Here is a 24301-nt window from a genome sequence, read left to right on the forward strand (position 1 = left end):
AACATCGCCTTTCGTCTGGATTTATGCTTACGTTTGTCGGATAGATGTTTATCTGTCGCCGCACCACTCCTGTTCCTGTATATCTGTTCGCAACAGGTATATTGGCTATTATTTGCTCCACCTCCGGTAAAGCGACAATTCGCTATAGCGAGTGTTTATTAGTGCACCGTGGGGTGTCGTTATATCGAGGTTGCACTGTACATATTGTAGGCAAAGAAATGTCTGCCTGTTAATACATGCATTTGTAACTTTTATATCCCAAATGTGTTTAATTTACTTGCCAGTGTATGTATGTATGTATTAACATTAGCAATTCGTTTCCAGTGCAATGTCTGTCATTTTATGTATTGCAATGGAAAATAATGAATGAAATTATTGATTAGATAATTTCTGGTGAATTGGTCAAGATAAGTACACAAAATCTGTGCTTACTACTTTTAACGATTTATTTAACGATAACGGTGAGCTCAATTTGTTCAATCTTGCCGTTCACCTCTTTTATATGTATACTGAAAGAACCAACCCATCCCTACCTCTCCACCTTTGTCCAACGACTATTTTTCTGTGGAATGATTAATGCAGGTGGTTGCTTGACACAGGTTTCACTGTATGTAAATTTTTCATACCCTCACATTTGCTCTGATACTATCCTTTCCATTCATTCTGGTATCTTAAAATGTTGTTTTCATGCTGCCCAGTATACCAAAAGTCAAGGTTTATCCATCTTTGTTTCTCTGGGGATCTCATCTGTGCATTTGTAAGAACTATTCTCTGCTTCTACAGGCAATGTGGTGGGCAAAGAATATCAACTCTTTTAAAAAACCTCCTCTTCAAGAGAGGGTAATTTAAAATGTCCACACTGTATTTTTTAGTGTTTCTCTGGCTACATCAACCCATCCTCTAAAAATATGTTGTGATTATCTATTGAGATCTAAATTCTTAGGTTACTGTCAGTTCAGGCAAGAAGTCGGTACATATGTAGTTTATGCTCCGTTTGGTTTAGGTGGATCAGAGTGATGGTAATTAATCATTTAAAAACTTATATAATGTTAATCATACACTATTTACACCAAGAAACTGAGTCAACAGGGAGTTTACATAAAAAACCTAATACATATATATTGCACAGCCGTTTCATTTAAATACACAGTAGCAAGTAATTTGATGAATATTCATTCACTTCCAAGGAACAGGGTCGAGGATCCACTGCTGTGTTGATTTTCCCATGCAGTGACTTAAAGCCACAATGGTGGCTGGTGTTTTCTTGTCTTGAGGCTTTGAAGAGCTATTGCCTCCTGATCCTCGTGATTGCACATCGAGACAGAGTCCGGTTGATGAATGAACCAGGGATCTCGCCTGAAAAAGTGAAAGAAAGCCAATGTATGTTATATATAAAAAGTATACAATGTATGTTATATATGTATATGAGAGAAAGTCAAAGTTTGTATGCAGAATGGTTCACGTGAATCCAGGTTTATGTACATATTTCATTGCCTTGGTTGTGGGTATACATAGTATTGATTATCCATTACAATGGACAGAGAGCCAAAAAAGCTTCTAAATTTCTCTAAATATTGTTAAATATTGTTCTCCCCAATTTTTTAGTCTATTAGGGGAATCATTTCTTCAGAGCAAATGAAGCCTATTAGCTTTAGGTTCTTGTTAAATTCCTATGGTATTCACGTGAGTATATATTAATGAACTGAAACACATGAAACAATCCCACATATTTTTTTCAGAACAGAGAGCATTTGACTCTCAAAGTCACTGTAAAAGGTGTAAGACAAGCTGATAACAAGGAAGGAAGCAAATACAGAAGGTGCAAACTTTGGAAAGAGAAGTGGTCTGTGGTCATTGGTCAGTTGATGGCATCGAACCCACCAGGAAATACTTGTGTGGTGGCAGAGTTTGGATTTTTGGTATTTTATTGGGAGATTATTTTCTGGGATTTTCCGATGCATGGATTACAAAACTTTCAAAAGTCATGAGCAGAAATTCTTTATTTTACGAAAAAAGAATTTTTATAAGAGTGCCATTTTCTTCCTTGAGGCACATTTTCAGTACATGCAAGTCAGTGGCGTAACAAGGAATATGTTTTGGGGGATGGTCAGGGGTGGCAACGGGGGAAGGGGTAAATCGCAAATTTTTGAAAAATGACATGCCTGGAAATACATTTTTACATAGTATTGGCACTACAAATTTAACTTTAAGCCGATGCAGTTAATACATGTCATAACTAGACAATATCTTAAAATATTTTTTTTTCTCTGAGGCTTTGGGGGTACGGGGGATCGATCCCCTCACCCCCCCCCCCCCATTGTTACGTCAATGATGCAACTCATATTTTCATGTGGCAAGTTTGCTTGAGCAAAATGGGTAATTATAGACTGGAAGTGCCACACGCAAGCTGACCTCATCTTCTCTGGTCAGGGGTGGTTTTAGCATTGTAAACAGGTGGCTGAAGTCCTCCTGAAAGTTTATCCCCCATTCTTACTATGTGCATGCCTCTGTCAATGATTGAAATAAAGTTGATGCCATTTGGCATCATCTCAAAAGAATTGTTCATCACAAGACCCCCAGAATTTACAGCAGTCCAGGTCTAAAAATGGATCCACATCAAAATATCTAGGAGAGAGAGGAAGGGAAGCAATATCTGCTCATGTGCCATGCGTTGTTGGGAAGGCAAACGGAAAACTGATGCAAAATAGCAAGCAGCTGAAATAATGGCGTGGTAAAAATATTTGAGAAAATCATAAATTATTTCATACTCAAGATTAAGTTATAATTTTTCGCCAAAAATACATTTATAGTTTTCTTCAAATTTGATATGCAACATACGTGGAACTATATATGTACATAGTAAGATATGAAAGTTGAAAAATCTTCTCGGGATACATTTGGCACTTTTTTCAGACAGGTAAAAAACTCTGAACTCACGTGATTGTCACCTCAAAATCGTCATCGCCTCGCTGTTAACGAAGGAGAGGGAAATAAAGAAAGATTTTTGAATTTGCTCCTTCCTCATGTATGAAAATATATTCTGAAGCAGAAAGGGTTGCCATGTTTAGTGGTGACAAGAGTTAGTCAATTTTGTTCATAACAATAGTTATGAAAAATATTTTCTTGAATTTTGGCTAATAACTAGGCTTTTCCAAGTTTACATTCCTAATCCAGTTGCCAGCAGACTGTTCTTAGTACTAAGTTGAAACTTACAGGAAACGCATATTGTAGATTTTTTTCCATACTAGTCAACTCTAATTTGCTCTCAACTCAGTTTAAATCTTGCTACGCTTGTCTGTATATCTTTTGGATGAAAAATATGGAATTTTGCAAGGTACAAATCAATCGCCCGCCAACTTTCATATATATGATTTTACACTTTCCCGGCGAACAACTTTAGAAAAATCTTCTCGGGATACCGCGCGGGTTAGATTATTTAAGAGCGCCGACGTTTCGGGTACCGACTCGCTACCCATTCTCACGGCTACCAGAGTCGGTACCCGAAACGTCGGCGCTCTTAAATAATCTAACCCGCGCGGTATCCCGAGAAGATTTTTCTAAAGTTGTTCGCCGGGAAAGTGTAAAATCATATATATGAAAGTTGGCGGGCGATTGATTTGTACCTTGCAAAATTCCATATTTTTCATCCAAAAGATATACAGACAAGCGTAGCAAGATTTAAACTGAGTTGAGAGCAAATTAGAGTTGACTAGTATGGAAAAAAATCTACAATATGCGTTTCCTGTAAGTTTCAACTTAGTACTAAGAACAGTCTGCTGGCAACTGGATTAGGAATGTAAACTTGGAAAAGCCTAGTTATTAGCCAAAATTCAAGAAAATATTTTTCATAACTATTGTTATGAACAAAATTGACTAACTCTTGTCACCACTAAACATGGCAACCCTTTCTGCTTCAGAATGTATTTTCATACATGAGGAAGGAGCAAATTCAAAAATCTTTCTTTATTTCCCTCTCCTTCGTTAACAGCGAGGCGATGACGATTTTGAGGTGACAATCACGTGAGTTCAGAGTTTTTTACCTGTCTGAAAAAAGTGCCAAATGTGCCATAAGAAGTTTTCACTTCAAAAAATTATTTGGCATAGCTAGGATTTTGGAGGTCAAAGCCAGGGCTAGCAAAGACACTTGGGCTAATGGTCCATTATCAAGTAAGGAAAGAAATCTTCTGGGAGTTGCTGAAACGGCTGAATGTAGATGGTGTCAGGAATATGATGAAATAACAGTTAATCTTTTATGTGAGTGTCCCACCATCACGAGAACCCAAAATAGACACCTGGCCTCACCATTTTTGAGTCCAAGAGACCCTAAGGATTTACCCATGGAGGACATATCTTCTTTTAGCGAGGACTTAGGGCTCTACTGATATCCAATGAAGAGTGCATAGCAAAATGGTCCTTTTAGGTCTTAGTGCCCAGGAGACACCTGATTTCTCTCCACCAATGAGGAAATTTAACCTAGCCAGGATTTGAAACTCATCTCCAGATTGCCAGCGAGGCATACTACCACCAGTTTATTTGTCTTGGAATAAGTGGCCTGCTGGCATAACTGACTCACAATCAGGAGATGTCGGTTTGTATCCCAAGCTAAGCCTAATAATTTTTTCTTCTTTGGTGTAATGAACATTACACCCTTGGGCACAATTGTTCGTGAAGTCACGTGTTGCATGCAGTGCGTCGGCACCCCTTTTTTCCTGAACTACGCAGGCTTTTATCGATAGGCCCCTATACATTTTCTTCCCTCATTGCATGGCGATTCTCTGGCTGTGACACGAACAACTGGGTGGTTGATCTTCGGTGTCACATGGGTGGGCATGAGCAAGGGTATGGACAATGAACTGAAATGGTTCGGGAAAGATGGGGTCTCCGACTGCTGGCAGGCCTCTAAATTTTACCTTAAATTTCTCTGATTGCTAAGAGGTTTAGAACTGAAGTCCCAATGAAAACTTATTATTTTGAGGAAGCATGGGTATCCCAACTCACTGTTTTATCGTAGACCCATTTCTGTCGGTTGGTCCCAGTGCAGGCCAACATGGTCACTCTCAGGTTGGGCTTCTCGAGTTGCTGAGTCGTCACCGAGGAGTCCAAGCATACGGATTCATCCGTCATGACGGCTCCACTCGGTGTGAAGACAAAGAGCTGCTGCAGGAGGACGGACAGGGACGAGGAGACATTGGTGTGATCAGCACACTTACCCACGGCAAGGTGGCCAACAGGCTGACGTACACCCCCAGGAGGCTTCTGAAGGCATGTGTCTCCATTATGTTGGCGCACCTGAATAAGTACACAATTATGAAATACATAATAAACATCTCGTTTTAAAAGTAAGACAGGCAAATAAATGCATGCTCATGATTTTTTTGTGTGGCTTCAAAGAGTGCACATGAGCAGACATATGATGAATGTCGTCTCCAATGAGAATAATCATGGAACAAGGGTCATGATGAATATAAAATAAAAACCACATTTTTTCCGCAATTTTTCTGAAATTCACCTTGACAAAAGTAATCAATTTTTGATGAATCATATCAAAAGTGTGAGAATTTACTACCTAGAATTTAGAAACTATAACTTTTGCCTGTACATATATTACTTTAAGATAAAAGTTTAGATTTTATTCTAGATTGCTTGTGTTTTCAAGACTACTTTTGCACTCTACTCTCCACTTTCAGCAGGAGATGCAAAACATTGAATGATTGCAGACATGAGCAAACTACAGCATTAAATCTAAAGCATCACTGGGTAATGATTCATACCACACACCTGTCCGAAAAAGCGATCATCCATTGGAAAGAAATGCTCTGGCCAGATGGCATTCAGGAACCAGTGGAAGTTCCTGCAATGCAGTTGGCGTCGCAACTGCAGACGCTTGGTCACAGACACAGAGTTCTTCAACTTTGCCGCCTCCGGATTCACGTGGAAGAAAAACTCCGCCCATTCGTCCATCCAAACGAGAGCCACCCGAGCCAAATTTGTGTAGAGGACATCGCCAATGCCTCCGGGGAACGAGTAAGGGGACGACTTTCGGAACAAGTGACCCACGTGGGAGCACGGAGCTATCTCCACAGAGCCACCACACTGCCACACCTACAAACGATAATTTCACATCAGCTACTGATTGGCAAAAAGTGAATATATCCAAATCCCACTTGAAGTTGGAAGGAAAACATCTCTGAAACAGACTTTTTGATCAACAGGGAGGAGTTAATCTGCCAAGGGTTATCTCTCAGCCTAGCCGTAGGCAGGTTCACACCCGTTCTTCTCCCCATTACCTATGACAATCAAAAAGTCCATTTCATCAGTTGGACATACAGTTGAGGACCTCGAATCCAGGTAGCTTGGGACCGAAGGGCTTCTGGATTTCTGGTTTTTCTGGTCTTCATAGTATATTTAGTAAATTAATCAATTTATACATGTGCTCAGGCTCTTGTACTTGATATTTGATATCCTTATTTGTCCCTATCAAGGTTCTAAGCGTATGTCCATAGTATGTGCTAAATTCCCACTCATCCCAGAGCAAGGCTTTGGAGAGTGGTGGTGCCACGAGGTGGCAACTCAAAACACTACGCAAGGGAATTTTCAAATGTTATGGATTTCGGGTTTTCCGGGTTCTGGATTCCGGATTTGAGGTCCTCAACTGTATTTGCTCCGAGAAAGGGCATGAGATTCTTTTCATCTCATCATGTCAGTTTATAAAAATAGTGAATTTTTCTTGACCTGTTAAATAATGTACTTTGGAGATAGGTGAGTCAATTCAAAAATTGAGCTAGTTCTCTTACTGATAAGTCACAAACTGTATTTTTTCTTCTTAAGGGCTTGAGATTTTTTTAAATAATTAACACATCACTGAAACTGTTAGAAACCTTTGCTAAATTTTAAATTTTAATTGATATTTAAATGGGCTATTTCACCAATTCATAATTTTTAAAACATGGAAATATTTCTTGGGTATGTTTCTGTATTGCTAATTTAACTGTAAGCATCCTAATTTCCTGCTGGAATTGTATCTTAAAAGACCACCTTGAGAATGTAATTAAAAAATCAGAAACAACAAAAATGTATTCTACACACCTTTTTCTCAAAACCATTTATTGTCAACCTTGGTGTAATGATCATTACACCCTTGGGCATGACTGTTCGTGAAGCCACTTGGTACATGGTAGTTAATCCCACTAAACTGTGGAATAATGTACCAAATGACTTTATGATTAACTTGAGAGTAACAAAGTTTAAATTTAACATCTATAATTACCTAAAATGCCACCCCAGGGTCATTTATTTTTATTTTATTGTTATTATCATGCTACTGTTTTTTATTGACATTAATTTATTTATTTTGTATGGAATTTCTTCTCTATGTATTTTACTGAGACACTGTTTCTTAAGTAGTATTATGCCACGGAAAATGCATTATATTTATTATTATTAACATGCAATTGGTTTAACAGGCAAGATTTTTTATCATAATATTTTCCCTATCATTCACCGAATTTCTTTAATAAATATCAATTTTGGGTGAGAGTAAAAGACACCATTACTTTACATAGAGTTCAAGTTCAGTGAAGGTTTCTGGGAGTTTCAATCACTAGTTTCTTTACTTTCTCAGCGGGTTTTCAACATGGCGGCCGGTCAAGTAAACATTGAATGTCACGCTTGTAAAAACCATTTAAAGGATTGTGAAAAAGCCCTTCCTTGTGAAAATTGCAAGCAATTTTATCATTATAAGTGTACGGGCCTGAAAGAAATTGCTTTGAGAGCTCTGGAGGAAATTTCCGGATTATTCTGGAAATGTCTTTCATGTCGCGTTATTGAAGGAAACCGACTTAGCAAGATGGCGTGCGACATCGAATTATTAAAAGAAGAGATTAACAATCTAAAGGATAACCCTAAGTTTCACGCGGGGAATGAAAAGCGTGTGAAAAAGATAAGTTTTGCTGAAGTGGCAAATCACGTAACTGAGGCCTCACATGACGTAGCTAAGCCGGCAAAACATCGTCAAAGAGATGGAAAAGAGGCTGAGTTTGGAGCAAACACTGTTTCTGACTCAAAACCTTCGGCAAAAAAGGAAAAAACGACCCATGTTGATCAAACCAGCTGCGGAATAGTGCGCCTAAACCATGAACAATCACGAAGAGAATCAGACGACGACGGCTATACCCGAGTGCAACACAGAAGAAAGAAACGAAACTTCTTTGGTATTGGAAAAGGTGCGACTGAAAACAACGGTGCAGGTCTCCGAGCTGCGAAAATGATAACGTACGTATATGTGGGCCGCTTGGCCAGCGATTCCACTGAAGATGAAGTGGTAAAATATGTAAAAAATAAGTTTGACGTCACGTGTGATTCTTGTGAAAAAATAGAAGGTAAAAGTGTACATGGTGCATTCAAACTCGGCGTTGAATACAGTGATTTTAAACAGGTGATTAATCCGCTTCACTGGCCTTCTGGCGTGATTATCAACAAATTTACAAGACCAAGACAACAGTCGACTGACATGAGAGTCAAACCTAAGGGTAAGTCTTCCTGACTAGCTTTCTGTGACTCAAATCAGCAAAAGACGCACTCAGGGTTTAAATTACTGGTTTTAAACATTCAGTGCCTGAGTAACAAAATAGCAGAGCTTGAAGCACTAGCAGAGGCAGAGAAACCAGAATTTATATGTTTAAGTGAACATTGGATGAGAGATATAATTATATCAATACCAGGCTATGTGATTGGTGACTTTTATTGTCGGAAAGATCATCGTAATGGAGGTGTGGTTATTTTTGTAAAAAGTACATTAGTTTTTTCTAATATGTCGCATTTGGTGCATAATCTAAATGCTGAACTTATATTTGAATGTGCAGCAGTGAGGTACACTGTAGCAAGTAATGATTTTATTGTATTATCTGTATATAGATCCCCTGTTAGTAGCTTTAATAGTTTCCTAGAAATTTTAGATAATCTGTTGTACACCTTGACAAGTCAATTGTCAAGACCAAATGTTATATTGGCAGGAGACTTCAACTGTAACCTTTTTAAGGACGGACAAGATAAAAGAAGATTTTTGCAAATTTTACAGTCCTATCAAATGAAACCACTGGTAAATACTCCAACAAGGATTACTAATGGCACAGGGACACTACTGGATAACGTTTTCACTGATTACAATGAATCTAATGTTAATACTTCAGTATTTGACCCAGCAATATCTGATCATTCAGCTATTGTATCCATCTTTCATATACATGAGGAGCATCCTCAATCAAAAACCCTAAATCAATGTAGGTTCTTTAATGAGCATAATATGAATTATTTTTGTGTATTGTTGAATCAAGAAGATTGGAAAGACATATATGGTGGAAGACCTCTGAATGTTAACTTTGATGAATATCTTTGTAGATTTAAGTATTACTTCAACTTAGCTTTTCCGCTGCAGTCCGTGGAACACAGGAGTGTCAGCACAAAAAAATGGGTTACAAAAGAAGTTCAAAACTTATCCAGAGTTCTAAAACAAACATTTTTGCAAATACGGTACTCAAATGATGATGGGTTGCGACAGAAGTACTCTCAACTTAGGAAAGAATATAAGATATTTATAAGAAAAGCAAAAAGGGAGTATAATGACCAAAGGTTTAGGAATGCCTCTAATTATTCTAAAGTAGCCTGGGACATCATAAAAAGTAATGTCAATGCCAACCCAACAGTTCTGCCAGATCAAGTTACAAATGAACAAGGGGAAATTACTACAAACCCCATTGAAATCTCCAATGCCCTAAACCACTCATTCTTGCATCTTCCTAAGAGGGTGATTACCACCCAAAGTGGAGCTACTCTCGAAAACCATAAAATAAGTAGCTCATTGTACCTTAAGCCTTGCTCAGAAAGAGAGTTGTCTCTCTATATAGCCAAGATAGGAAAGAAAAAGTCTGCTGACATTGAGGGAATAACGGGAAAAGTAATTAAAGACTGTGAGTCCCTCATACGAAGACCCTTACTCTCGTTAGTCAACCAGTCCTTGTCAGAAGGTGTATATCCTGATTCCTTGAAGGTATCCAAGGTGGTCCCAGTGTATAAGAACAAAGACAATAGAAATAATCTGCAAAACTACAGGCCAGTATCTATAGTGCCACAATTTGGTAAATTATTTGAGTATGTATTCTGTAAAAGGCTCATTGACTATCTTGATAAGCAAAACATAATATCACTCCATCAATATGGCTTTCAGCAGGGAAAATCGACAGAATTGGCTCTATTTAATGCAATTGATAATATTACACAGGAAATAAATAGTAAAAATAAGGTAATGGGGATATTTTTTGACATGAGCCGAGCCTTTGATGCTGTGGATCATGACAAATTGCTAAAAAAATGTGAATCAATAGGTATTAGGGGCATTCCTCTAAATTGGCTTAAGACATATCTTCATGGAAGAAAACAGAAAGTAGCATACAGGAAAGATGGGACAGTCTATTTCTCCTCCACGTTAGAAGTCAAAAAGGGTGTACCACAGGGGTCAGTATTGGGTCCTCTTCTCTTTCTAATATTCATCAATGACCTACCTAATAAAATTGTAACCCAAGATAATAAGTGTGTATTATATGCAGATGATGTAACCATCTTATCAAAAAGAAAAAATCTGACCGCGTTAATTGATTCCAGTCAATATATAATAAAATGCATGCAAACCTGGTGTGATGTCAATGAACTAAGGCTAAATGACGATAAAACCCAAGTGATATTGTTTTCTGCTGGGCACAGCCCAAAGGACAATGATCTACTGCAATGTAAAAATAATTATCTTAATGATATGGAATGTGTAAAGTTTCTAGGAATTTATGTGGATAGAAATATGAAGTGGGATGCACATATAGAGCACCTATGTAAAAAACTGAATACAGTGTTTTATCTTATATCTGTATTAAAGCATAGTGTAAGCCAGTATGTTCTGAAAACCCTTTACTATGGATTATTCTACTCAAGAATTTCATATGGAATTATAATATGGGGATCTTCGCCCCAACTTCATGATGTGTTTGTTATACAAAAGAAATTTGTGAGAAGTATGTGCAAACTAAAGTGTCGAGCTCATTGTCGCCCTTTTTTTAAAAGCCTTAAATTACTCACTGTACCTTGCATATATATATATCAGAGTGTCATATATGTAAAAAGGTATAAAGGTTGTTTTACTATGAATAATAGGATACATTCCTATGAAACCAGGAGATGCAATGACGTTCATGTCAAACAATCGAACCTAGCTCTGGTATCTAGAGGGCCTGAGCTCATGTGTACAAAATTGTATAATAACCTACCTGTATATATTAAAAGTATAGAAAATATTGATGTTTTTAAAAAGAGTGTCTTAGCTTACTTAATAGAGAAGTGTTTTTATAGTATAAAAGAATATCTTCAATCTGAAATGTAACATTTTCTTATGTGAATTTGTTAATTTTGACGTGCCCTATATACTTGTTTTATGATTGTATCATGACATATAGTATCCTTTGGGCAAATAAATATTATTATTATTATTATTATTATTAGTTAATTTATAAAAAATTCTCAAGCCGAGATGATCGGAGCAAAAACAGCATGAAAACCACAGAAAGAGGATTGGTTGATTTTTTCCACAGCGACCTACAATCTCCAAAAATAACAATATGTATACAGAGTGTTTACCGCATGCTTAGTAAAATGATTAGCTTACTCTGAAAGACATTTCCAAATTCTCCCCTCCCCAAATATCCATATCTTCGTCGTATGAACCAATCTCAAAAAAGTAATTGCGGTCGATGGCAAAAAGTCCTCCAGCCATGACAGGAGTTCTGTGTGAGAAAGAAGATAAACATCAAGAGAGGTACATATATGTATGTGCTCATGCATTTTAATTAAAGGCAAAGAACAATTTCCAAAGGAAATCTATTATGTACTGAGCATTTTAGCAATACAATGAAATTGATACCTATGTTAACCTTTGGCTTTTTCTTTCATAAATAACAATCATGAACACCAGCAGTGGAGCTGAAAGAATCTAAGCTGGTATTCTTTCTCTCTGATCTTTTATAAAAAAATCTATACGCTTGATAAGGATGATAAAAATAATTACCTACTTCATAAAAATTAATAACAGTAACCATACAATGGTATGCCATTTTTTGACTTCACTAGATTACTACGCATCAGCGATATTCATGTCTTGATTCAGTGTCATGTAATTCCCTCCCCCAACTTGTCATCTCAGTCAATTTCGAGCATTCAAGATGTCAACCAGGAGCAATACTTAAGAAGTCTTCAGATACAACGTCCACCATTACAGCAGAAGGCTTACAGAACTCATTAAGTCGATAAAAAGACAAATTAGGGAGTTAAGGATTACCAGTAGTAAATTGTTCAAATGTATGGTACATACTTACTTGAATGGCAAGATTATGTTCTTTTTCCTTTTCTGAATGTCTTCCCTGCCGAGGGCGTACCAGCGGAAGTGAAGGTGCCAATTGAACGCACCCCAGTGTAGCTCGAAACTCCGCACATACGCAAAGGTTATGTCATTTATAATATCTATCACAGGACACACAACCCTTGTCCTTTCCTCGGCTACTCTGAGCACAAGTGGTTCCAACCATCCTGAAAGATATTTAGAAAGCTTCTAGACTCTAGCGAGATTTAATCACTACTCAATACTTACTTATATATCAGTCTTACTGTAGTTTGGAATTTTTAGTGATTACATTAAGGAGAGAATGATGATGAATAAACCAATGCCCAATGTGTTAGTGGCTTTTGTCAATGGAAACTGGGAGAGGGGCCAAGAACAATGTCAGACGAGGAAAACTGAAACTTGAAGAAGTGAAATGGTTCTGTCAACTTGGAGGGCATGAAGTATTGGACAGAGCAGAAACGGAATGGTCGGTAAAATAGCCCTGGACAGAAAGGAATTTGGCAAAAAGAAAATTCTATTCGTAGCAGGCACATACCCATGCAGGGAGAGTGCTGTGGGAGCCTTGAGTTTTTGAGAAATCTTTAAACTTTTACAATTTACTCCTGTGCGTGCAGCACTCCATCATCCATTAAAAATACTTACCACATGCTTATATTGTCAATATGTGAACTTCTATTGAAGCACAAATTGCTCCAGACCGTCAAACTGTCTCGTGGAAGTAGAAATTCAAAAAAGGAGAGGCTAAATACAAGGAACATTAGAAGTGTTTTCATTAACAAACTCCAGAGATTCAAGAATTTTTTCTCTTCCTTAGAATTTTTTATCTCACTTGAATGGAAGAGAACACTCCCAAATTTTTTACACAAGTTTCGACTGAAAAAGTATTATGTATTGGTAAAAAAATGTGCAATGATAATAATTAAAATGTTTTTAAACTAATTTTATTTTTAATTTTTATCTTCCAATCATATTTTATTAACCCTTTCGAGACGGCGGAGTTTTCGTCTTAGCATGACTGCTGTACTGAGCCCCAAGAGACTCCTTTCTCGTGGTACGGATTTGGAGGACATTCGTTAACAAGGGTCTCGATGAACCTTTTTCGACCCCTCCACGCTTGGACTTCGCATTATCTCGGACTCCGAGAGTAGTTGTGCTCCCTCCTTTCCGGGTTTACGACCATACCTGCGGCATTGGCTCGCGGTCAACTTATGTATTGCTTATATGTATTTAGCAAATGGATAATTGTTGCTTGCACGTAAATTGCAGACTTTGAATTGAATTCCTCATTTTTTTCTGAGCATTGTCAAATTTTAAAGGAAGTTCTAAGGTCAATATTAACGCATTTAATGCAGCAACAATTCCATGTGGATGTTTATACATAACTGGAAATATAAGTTAATATTTATCGTAGAATTATGTTTAAATATTGTAAACGCTGCTCAAAAGACAAATAATTCAATTCTTAGTTTATTTTTTATGAGAAATAAACAAATATTTATTTCGAAAACTGACTAGATAAACAATTGTACGACCGCTGTCCCTTACCGCTAAGAGGGGTTATAAAAGACGAGGGATCCGGGTACCTGCTCCCGGATTCCGAGGGTAAATCCTAAACCCTGTAGGGTTGGGTCCTGAGACAAAGACGACGTAAACCCGCGACCGTCCTAAAAGGGGGAGAGCTAGAAAACGTATATTTACGGCTTTAGTTTTCCTGGCCAGGAAAATCTCACACGTAAATATACGGCCGTCGTCTCCTGGGTCAGGAAATGTCCACACGTACATATATATGCGTGTATAGTAGGGAAAATGTTAAACAATGAAATAATAGTTTGGTTACATCTTCACAGAAATTTGTGCAAAAATCAATTGAAAAACATCTTTTTATGTTCATTCTTTCCATTTCAATCCATCCAAAGTGACCATGATAATTTCATCTTCTTGAGAAACTGGCATTTTAAAAATACCCATTCTCACATTGTGATTTAGATTTTCAGCAAAATTCTTTAAATATTATTTCTCATTTGCGGAGGCAAAGATGCCTGCTAATTTTCATGAAACAAAGAGATGTAAACTCCAGTCTGATTTGGAGTGAGATGACTCACTACGTGACTCTCACTTTGGTTTTGTACATGAGAAAATTAGTATTAACACCACTGTTTACCAGGTAGGTACCAACTGAAACTCACCCGTGGTGCATTCACAGTGGGCATCAAGAAACACCAGCACTCCACCGATGGCAGCACGAGCTCCCAAGAGACGAGCCCGCACCAATCCGGAGCGCACATGTGTCCTCAAAACTCTTGTTGGCACAGCTATGCCCTTCAAATATTCCTCCAATGGACGGCCCAAGAATTCTGCGGAGAAAATCATATGAAAAAGACGAGTGAGAGGAATATTTTTGGATGACTGATTTTATTAAAATTTAAAGAGGTATATTATTTTTGAAGGTTGTACCATACGTAGAAAATAATCCCAGGTAATTAAATGGAGATTTTTCCATAGATGTGAATTGACCTCTACGTATGTAGCACTGTGGAGCCTCGCTAAAATCTCCACGTGAATTGAGGAACTTTTTTAGTGAACTGGTCTGCACGCAGTGGCCTAGTGGAAACGGTTTGATTCTAAGTATTGGGAGATTTTCTCCCAAAGCAATTAAAGGGGAATAAGCATCAGCATCATGCAGAAAAACATGATGAAAACTTAATTCTTGATTGTGAGACATGCTATCAGAGCTCAGCTGTTTCCGTCTGTGCCTTGATAACAAATTTTTGTCTCAAGACATATGTCTTGGAGATAAGCAATTGCTGACGGCTTACTTTATACAGCATCAGTCTTATAGCTGAAGTCCCATTTTCAATCAGGCATATGATACCAAAAAATACTGCATTTCCAGATAAAATAATCATATACATACATAACCCAGATTTCACTGCATTGCATATTCATAGCCAGATAATGGATACGAAAATCATAAATTCTAGGCAGGCACACCATGACTGCCTAAAGTTACTAGAACTTAATTCTTCCTAGCCACTTCACACCTCCAGCTCACAAAGTCAGAGTCAACAAAGAAATAAATGTCTAACCTCTTTCGCTTGCATCATCCACCAGAATGATCTCCTTGAGAAGAGTCCTGGGCGAGCGATTAACGACACTCATAACTGTCCTCAACAGCGTCGACCAGGCTTCATTGTGGAACACAATTACTACGCTCACTTTGGGCAAATCTTCAGCGAGCTGACTTTCATTGTAGTATTCTTGGCATCTAAATTCACAAAGAAAATATTTAGAAGGCTTATGAGGCACTTCAAGGCACACAGACTGCTCCATTAATATTTTTCGTTTTTTACCTTTCATTTCGACACAGCAACTTGATACAGATAGAATTTGACACAAAATTTTAAAATTTAGACCCCCCACATTCAAAACTTTCTGTAAACCATATTCAAATTCTGCCATGAGAGGGATTGAAATGTCAATAAATACAAAGTATAATTAAGTTTGTACATATTTATATATTAAATGACAACGCTGAGGATATTATGCCTGTACAATGGAGAAGCAATTAAAACAATTTTCAGCAAAAATCCAACCGAGACCCTTGTAAAGCCACAGGAGTGGTCACCCTCAAGATAACATGGGAGGGTGGTAAAAAGACACGGATATCAACAATGATGTGAAATAATGGCTTTCCAAAGGTTTTAGGTGGACTAAAATGTTATTCATACTACAGGTATTTGTTAAAATTAAGAAAACATTAAACCATAGATCCTCTGGTATTAATCTCTTGCAGTTATTATCTGCAGCTTCTTATTATCTCTATAGCTTTTCCCAGAAGAGACAGCGACAGATAAGAGAAGCCAAGGAAACCTTCATTAAGCAAAACTTTTGCATAGTAATTTACATAATTTTATGAAAAGCTGTAGTGATTTAATGTCCCTTATGTAGTTCTCTTGGAAATAGCAATTGAAACAAATGACAAATTTAAAGTATGTGATAGGGGCGGATTAAAGTCATTGTTTGGGGGCAGGTCATTACTTTGTATGGCACTTGGGTGGTACATATAGATACCTCTTAGAGATAATGCGTCTAAGGCCATCTATGTGGAGACAAGTGACTTTCAGATATTCTTCAACTATTGCTAAAAGTTGCTTGTCAATCATGTGAAAAGAAATCTTTCATTGGACAGCCCCCTTTGAAATGGTACACAAAATCCTGTATCCCTTGCGTTATGGCAGTATCGAATGGTTGGTCTTACTTTTTCCTTCTGACATCAGGCAAAGACCTGTTGAGTGGAATCCTGTCGCTGGCAAGCAGGTTGAACCTGTTGATTGGGTACAGCTGATGCATCTGCACCATGTCCTTGGGTGGAATGATGACGGGGTGGCCATCACGGCCCTCCCCAGGCTCCGGCGAGAAGTGGTTCTCATTCAGGAATTCTGAAATGGTATCACCCAAGGGCATTAGCCACAAATACCTATTCATAGTCAGGTCCTACTTGGTCACTTATCGCTAGTGATGCATGAAATAGTTAAAGCCAATTATGTAAGTAGGGTGTCCACAAAAGTCAAAATATAAGTCATTATTCATGGAAATAACCATGGGTTAACCCGTGGCATACCTTTACAGTCTCTTGCAAGCAGTGATGGATATAGAAAAAACTCAAGTGGGTGTACTAAAGGTATCTTGAGCTACCTTTACTTTTACAGCAATAAAATAAATATAATCAAGCCACATGCACAACTTGAGAAAGTTTTATTTTAACTGATTATACACTGATACAAGACAGAGAGATCAGGTCTCCTAGGTGGGTGGGTCCTCTGAAGGATAGAAAACACCTGGGCCGGGAACCAAGTCCGTGACTTATACGCCCGATCAACCGGAGAGGGGACAGAGAGGAGGGAAAAAAGAAAGAGGCGCCGCCACGATAGGAGCCTGAGGATGCCTCCGGGGTAGGGATAGGGTTGGAAGGGATGGGACACGGGATAAAAACACCTCAACGCTATAGAAGCGAAAAGGGCCCACTGACTATCGAAACCCGGCATCAGCCAATAATGTGCCAACGATTTTGGAGTGACAAGGCAATGCGAGCAGCCCCCCCGCAAAAGAGGGGGCTGCTCGCATTGCCTTGTCACCTTCATGAAAACTGTTTTTCTTAGGTATCCAGCCTTTTTGACATTTAATTCTATAATGTGGATTTTTAAGGGCATTAAATAATTAAGATTGAATGAAAATGTGCAATTATTCATTGTCTGAAACAATCAATCTAAAAATGGACGAGATTGTACAATCGTATTGTTGGTACTTGCTCAAAGCTTTCGTTTATTGAGCTCAAAGATTATGTGGTTTAGTTAAGCAGACTGAAGCTGCATGCTCAAACAGGAGTATTATTGTCAAGCAATGAGAAGGCAAAAGGGGAGTGAGAGAAGGCCTTGTGAATAATGGGAGAGATGCCCTGGACTCCAGCGTTAAGGCCACTCTGGCTTCAGTTTTAATAGCATTATAACCTCTCTTCTCCTGAAGGACCAATTGGTATTCCTCATTTGCCTTTACTTTTGGGCCCACTCATTTTTATACTGTGACATTCAAAATGTAATTTAATAAGCATTGTGAACTAATTTACCTGGAGTTAGGTTGGCCAAAGGAAATCCACTCTTTCCGACTTCTCCGGCATAATGGCCAACAATCACTCTAATGTTGCCTTCCCCGTTTCTCTCATTCTGGTCGTGTTGTGGTAACCTGAAAAACATCAATAAGTTGATGTTAATTAAAGGCATTAATTTTTATTATATGCACTCCGAAGTAAATGTCTAATACTGAATGAAATTAACTTTTTATCATCATAGGAAAAAAATGAATGCACTTTCTTAGAATTCCAATTGTTGCAGAGTTTAGTGAATAATAATTTCTCCTTGATTGTGCACAGTAAAAATTGTGGAAGAATTTGTTACATATGTCATAAAAATTAAAAAAAAAACCTTATGATGGTCTTGTTCGTGGCCTCTCGAAATACAGTCCTGCAGTAGCAACACTACCAACATCAGGGAAAATAGAACCATAATTACTGTAACTAAATGCCTTCTGGATTCTTTGATTGTTTAACAGGTATTGAAGACATCTGTAAGAGTAGAGGGTTCCAGTATAGTGGAACTTATGAGATTTCGATTGAAAAAATCCAGTGTCTCTAATTAAGAAGAACAGTTGTCGATTTGAGGATGATCTTCTTACAACAAGGCGCCCATTTTGTACCACTTATCTCACATTGTTCTTTGAATAAAGCTCATATCGTCAGTCAATGTAAGCATCTCACTATTTTTTGCTTCGATTAATATTTCTTATCAATGAAGAGTGTGCACCCTTACCTTTTGCTTGTAGGTGCATTTCCTTCCCTTGAATGGTTCCACTTGAAATTAACGCCACCCGCGAATATAATGAATACGAACAGAGAGACAGCAAAGACGAGGATCCTGGCCCATCGGCGCCAGCGGACAAACGCCACCATCCTCTTCGATCAGGCGTTGAAATCACCGTTCATCACGCGTTGAAATCTCCGAAGTCGCTTGTCTCGCCGATCCTCATAGTCCTTTAGGACCACGGGTTGACGCAAGAGAGGGTGAAGGCTGCCGATTCAGTCATCCTCGATTTTCACTATTACTACCAGCACAATGACACTCACTCATGCTAGGAACAATTGGAGCTACTTGTCCGCACCGATTAACTTCCATTGATATTCACTTTCGCTGCCCAAAGCAAAGAAGTATAGGATCTGTATCGGAACTATGGTCACTAATCACAACATTACATCCATGTTATTCGCTAGGAAGTTCACAAGGATCCAGAAGAGAATGCTAGCTCCCTCATGTCTGTCTCTCCTTCACACACTCCAAAAGCAAAACAGAAGGGTTCGAGCCTGTCTGCCTGACCATCCACCGTCCTCTGTCTGTCCTTTTCTGAAACTTGATTGACCCACGAACGAACGAGCCTCCTCACGAGAGTCCAACAACCCCTCTTACACCCTCCCCTCGCGCCTTCCCCTCTTCAGCTGCACTTGAAAATGCGGTATGTTGATCATCATGAACACGCGGGAAAGTTAAATGCGAATTAAGGGCTGCTACCTTCTGGGGTTACATAGAGGAGTCCTCAGTCTGTCCCGTTGAAGGTTGATTTTTGCTGGCACTGGAGGGCGCATTGTAATCGGTTGTCAATAATGTCCGCAGCACGGCGGTAAGTGCAAAGCGATCCATTTATTCTCCAGGATTTCTATCTCTTCTCTCGCGAGCTGTTCACCGCGGAAACCTTCGCAAGAATAATGCTTCATACATACTTTCAATGCATAATTACGAGTGAAGGGTAATTATTTAGTCTCAATCAAAAGCGTATCTCTGGCTGTGACACTTATAATTCAATAAAGTTGTATCGGGGAGCAGTATTGCATTACTTAGCTCTATTTTTCGGGTATCATTGACCCCTTAGACCTTTGGTAAGATGGTGTAGGGGAGGATTCGATGAATCATTGAAGTTATAACTCATAAATCGTTGAATATGGCCGGGAGACTTTGATACATGGTTCTGATCTTCATGAAAACTTAACCAAGATTAGAATATTTAATGCAATTTCCTGAGAAATCGGATTGGAAATGTGTGATCTCTTTCACTGGTAGGTGCCATACCGAAGGCAAGAATTATGATTAACCCCAGACCAGCGCTCATTGATAAAGCATTAATGCATATGACCTTTTAAGATAATGAGTGAGAATGGCACTGGTAATCGGCTCGTCCACCAATTACTTTAAATTTGCCACTGCGATAGGGTATGAAAAATAAGGACTCGCATTATTCGATCGACTTTGAATTTCAGGATGCACAGCATTTTACTTTAGATTCATTTTATAGAGACATTGTAAAATAGTGAGTCACTTGGCGGAGTTCGGCACAAGAGTCTACTTATCTCTTCTGATATGTAAAAAAGTAACTGAAAACAGTTTTCGCCATTTTTTATGTAACTGTGGTTAATAATACATTAAAACCTATGAAAAATCAATGCATGGAAGAAAAATAAATGTGCATAAAAATGGTGAAATAGTATTTTTCCACGCAGAAAGTCATATAAGAAAGCTACAGCAAGAGGCTAAGTTCATAATTTTGAGAAAAAACCAATGGCGGTCGTTTTTCGCGAAACTTGTTTAACTTTGACCTCATTTGTATTGATAACGTGTGCGCTTATGAAAAAAAATACATTGAGAAAATGACGAAGAATTTATTTTAAACTAGAGGAAAAGGAACGACGAAGTGCTGGATATGGTTGGCGAGGAGAGGCAGCTTTTAGATGAGATACGGAGGAGACAGAAGGTATGGATGGAGTTAGTGCTTAGCGGTGAGGGGATGTTGAAAATGGTGTTAGAGGGTAGAATGTTAGGGAAACGAGGGAGGGGAAGGAGAAGAATAGGATTTTTAGATAGATTGAAAGAGAGTGGGCCTTACTGTGAGTTAAAGAAGGCAGTGCTGGACGGAAAGGGAGGCTCTCAGATCACTTCTTGCGTACTCCATGGAAACCTACCTTAATCGGTAGAATACTATAATAATAATGTATGCGAAGTTTCAACTTCATAGTTCAAAAAAAGATTTTGAGGTTTTGGCCAGCGTTTTTATATTTCAGGTCAATTTGTTTCGAGCTCCTCTTACTCGGATGTCTTGCGTTTCTTTTACAGATAGTAGTTCTCGAGGTATTAGAGGCGGAATATCGGCAGCCTTAACCCTTTCACAGGTAAGTGGGTGACATCACGCGAGACTAGATTATATTTCGTTGAGGAAACGGCAATTAGCTCCAATGCCTCTAACCGTGGTTCGAATTTTAAGCATGGTTTTCAGACGCGGATTAGGGATTCGCGGAGGTTTGAATGATAGCGGTGGAAACGCTAGTTGTGCGCCTGCTGATATTCATATGTCCCATTATTCTTTCTCTCACTGGCCCAAAAACTTTGTTGCGTTATCCATATACTCTATGCCAACCGTATTTCTCGACTCGTATTTTAAACATCCGGTTTCGCGGATTAATTTTGCGTCCCTTGGATCGCCCATCGAGTTCCTACATCATACTCCCAAGGCCTTAAGGGGTTCAAAACCCCCACCCCAAATTTTGGGGAGTTACAGTCTAAATGTATTCCGTCTTCGAGATTGAGATGATTTTCCCCTCCACCTAACACCCCCCCCCCCCCGGAAAATTTTCTGGCTGCGGCCTTGCATCTGTTATGATCATTCAATCACTTGGTGATTCAATCCTAAAATTGGATAGGAGAGAGTAGAGCTCACCCCAGTTCAAGCCTCAGGCTTGTGAATATCAAACATTCAAGGTAGTGTCTCCCCATTGGCCACTTCGCACTTCGAGGATTTTTTATGTGGGGGTGTCCGAAGGCTTATCGCGGGATCTGAACCCGATACTCCTCGATCAGCAGCCGAGCGCTCTCAGCACCCACTAGTCTACTTCGCTTCCCACACTAAATAGTGGAAGGCATGACTCGTCAGAGTGGCGCTGGGGGCATTTCCTCTCGGTCAGACGGCTTGTCTAAACTCCGTTGGGAAAGGCCATTGTGAGGCGACAGTTAAAAACAAAAAGAGCGGAACATGTGAGCGCAGCAGAGCGCATCATTGTGTGGGAACGTTTCGTGAGCGATGGAATGCGTGCGAATGAATGGTACAATCACCACTTTCGGCGCCGCTTGCATCCGCGGAACAATTGACTGACTCGCGCGACGGTGCAAAACATTGTGAGGCATCCGGTGTGAACCGTTTGGTGGAGTATCAAGGCCGAAGCCGGAACTTATTGGGGGGGAGGGTTGATTTTGAGGGAGCGATGCATTTCGGGATAGGGGGTCATTCGAAGGGATTCCATATAAACCTAGTATATGTAAAAAATTTCGGGGATAGGGGGATTGGGCCCCTTTACCGTCCTCCCCTGCTCCCTGCAGGCGCACTACCTATAGAAAAACCCTGACAGAGAGGTCAATAGGGTGGTTTCCTATTATTTTTTTATTGCCTAAATCGAAAGATTATTCCTCCTGGAGATTTATACTCCTGGAGTACGCATTTCACGCTTTCAGATTTTTTAAATGACGATATCTATTTTTCGCGATTAAATGAAAAGCGACAATTTTCAAGCGCGCGAAAACGCGACGGCTAAGTATGAATGCTGGGAAAAGCCTGTGTGACGTCATTCTGGTTCCCGCTGTCGCCGTGTGAGGTGACCTTGGGGCGAGGATATGTGCGCCGCTGCGATGCAAGCTGCTAACAGGAAGCAGAGTACCCTGCTAGCAGGTAGCGCTTGGCTTAAATAAGGGTTATTAATACCCTATCAAACGAAGGAAACTTTCCGACCATAGGCAGTTTTAATAGGTGATTGTTAAGACATGTTTCCATGAGCTCTGTGCCTCATTGGTAATCTCAGACGATGTAAAACTCCAATATACTCGTACAGAATCTAGGTCCCTTTGACGTCACGTGGAGTGGCATCGCATCGGCGCCAATCTGGACTTTTTCAATTGCGGTTAAAATTGACCATTGTCATTCGTCTGAACTGGGATTTCTAAAACCAAATAATTTGTGTATCATGAATACACTAATGGTGGGTAACAAATAGCAATCAATTCCTTTCGTTTTCTTTGATGAAGGAAACTACCCTATTAGAAAAACCCTGACAGAAGCAGTTCTGGGTTAGAAAGGGTTAAATATATGCTCACTCCAGATTTTGGCGTATACCTACATGTTTAGTCATCATCAAAGAGTGGTTTTCTTCTGATACTATTCTGGGTGAGGGCGTGGAGAAGATCCACATCCCCTCTCGGGTGTCTAAGTCGCCGAATCGATTCCCGGACGGGAATTTTTTTGTTGCATTTGGTTCTTCAAAAATTGAAATTGTAGTCTTAGCAGTCAGTTTTCGGGAAGTCCCTATAAGCGCCCAGAATATTCTATTTATTTAGGAGGGCATTCCACGAGATGTGTAGCCTCAAGAATATATTCTTAAATCGAGAGCATACTCTTGAAATTGAATGGTTTCTCATATTTTAAAATTAAGATTATTCTATTTGGGGATGAGTGCTCTATTATTCTATCACTGAGAATGTTTTCTTACCGTTTTTTAAAGAGAATACTATTCTGGAACCACTAGATCAGTGTTTCAGCCCTTTGGTCTGCTTCAATGGGTGATGGTAGAGCTCGTCTTGATATTAAGTCACAGGTGTATCATTTAAAAAATGCAGTCAGTTACTTTCCTTGGGCCACATTGCGCTTCGAGAATCAGGGTTTCGGGATATCCGAAGTTTTCGTCAGGGATATGAACCGGAGACCCCTCCATCAGAGGGCGATCACTATACCATCGCGATCCTCACTCCCAAAAATAGCAATGGAAGCATGATGATCCCAGTGGGTGGAGTTGCTGAACTAAGGGTCCGGGATTCAAGTCCCGGATGAAGTCTGCGAACATCCCCAAATCAAAATCCCCGAAGTACGTAGAGTATTAGGATGACGTAAAAGCGTAGCCATAAAATGTTGTTTTCGACTAATTGTTCCATTTTCATTGTCTTCCCGTTCCTCTCGGCTGATGCCTGGAATAAGTAGTGCTTCGCTTATCGTGAGATCCGTTTTTTCGAGTAACTGACACTACACAACACACTGGAATACACGCCGTGGATGCCTGCATACTACTGTCCCGGGGTCGCTATCGGTTTCTTCCCGAAGATCGCCTTCTTCAATGCTCAAACCGAATGCGAGCCAACCGGACGTAAGACGAGACGCACTGTGGCCGCATAGTACGTAATACAAGTTACGACGAAAATATTTATAGCTTTAAGGCAACCCGTTTACAATAGGTGG

General features: G+C 39.3%; 1 protein-coding gene across 1 annotated transcript; it reads right to left on the minus strand.

The window, feature by feature from the left end:
- Positions 1-1027: 1027 nt before the first annotated feature.
- LOC124162445 (polypeptide N-acetylgalactosaminyltransferase 1) lies at positions 1028-19431 on the minus strand. Its single transcript, XM_046538982.1, has 10 exons — positions 18799-19431; positions 18060-18175; positions 16695-16875; positions 15523-15701; positions 14623-14790; positions 12411-12621; positions 11705-11822; positions 5779-6102; positions 4999-5289; positions 1028-1356 (listed from the first exon to the last, which is right to left on the minus strand). The coding sequence occupies exons 1-10, from the start codon at positions 18936-18938 to the stop codon at positions 1177-1179; spliced, it is 1908 nt and encodes a 635-aa protein (XP_046394938.1). The 5' UTR covers positions 18939-19431; the 3' UTR covers positions 1028-1176.
- Positions 19432-24301: the final 4870 nt, after the last annotated feature.

The sequence above is a fragment of the Ischnura elegans genome, chromosome 7 (assembly GCF_921293095.1).
Source record: "Ischnura elegans chromosome 7, ioIscEleg1.1, whole genome shotgun sequence".
In the NCBI taxonomy this organism is placed as follows: Eukaryota; Metazoa; Arthropoda; class Insecta; order Odonata; family Coenagrionidae; genus Ischnura; species Ischnura elegans.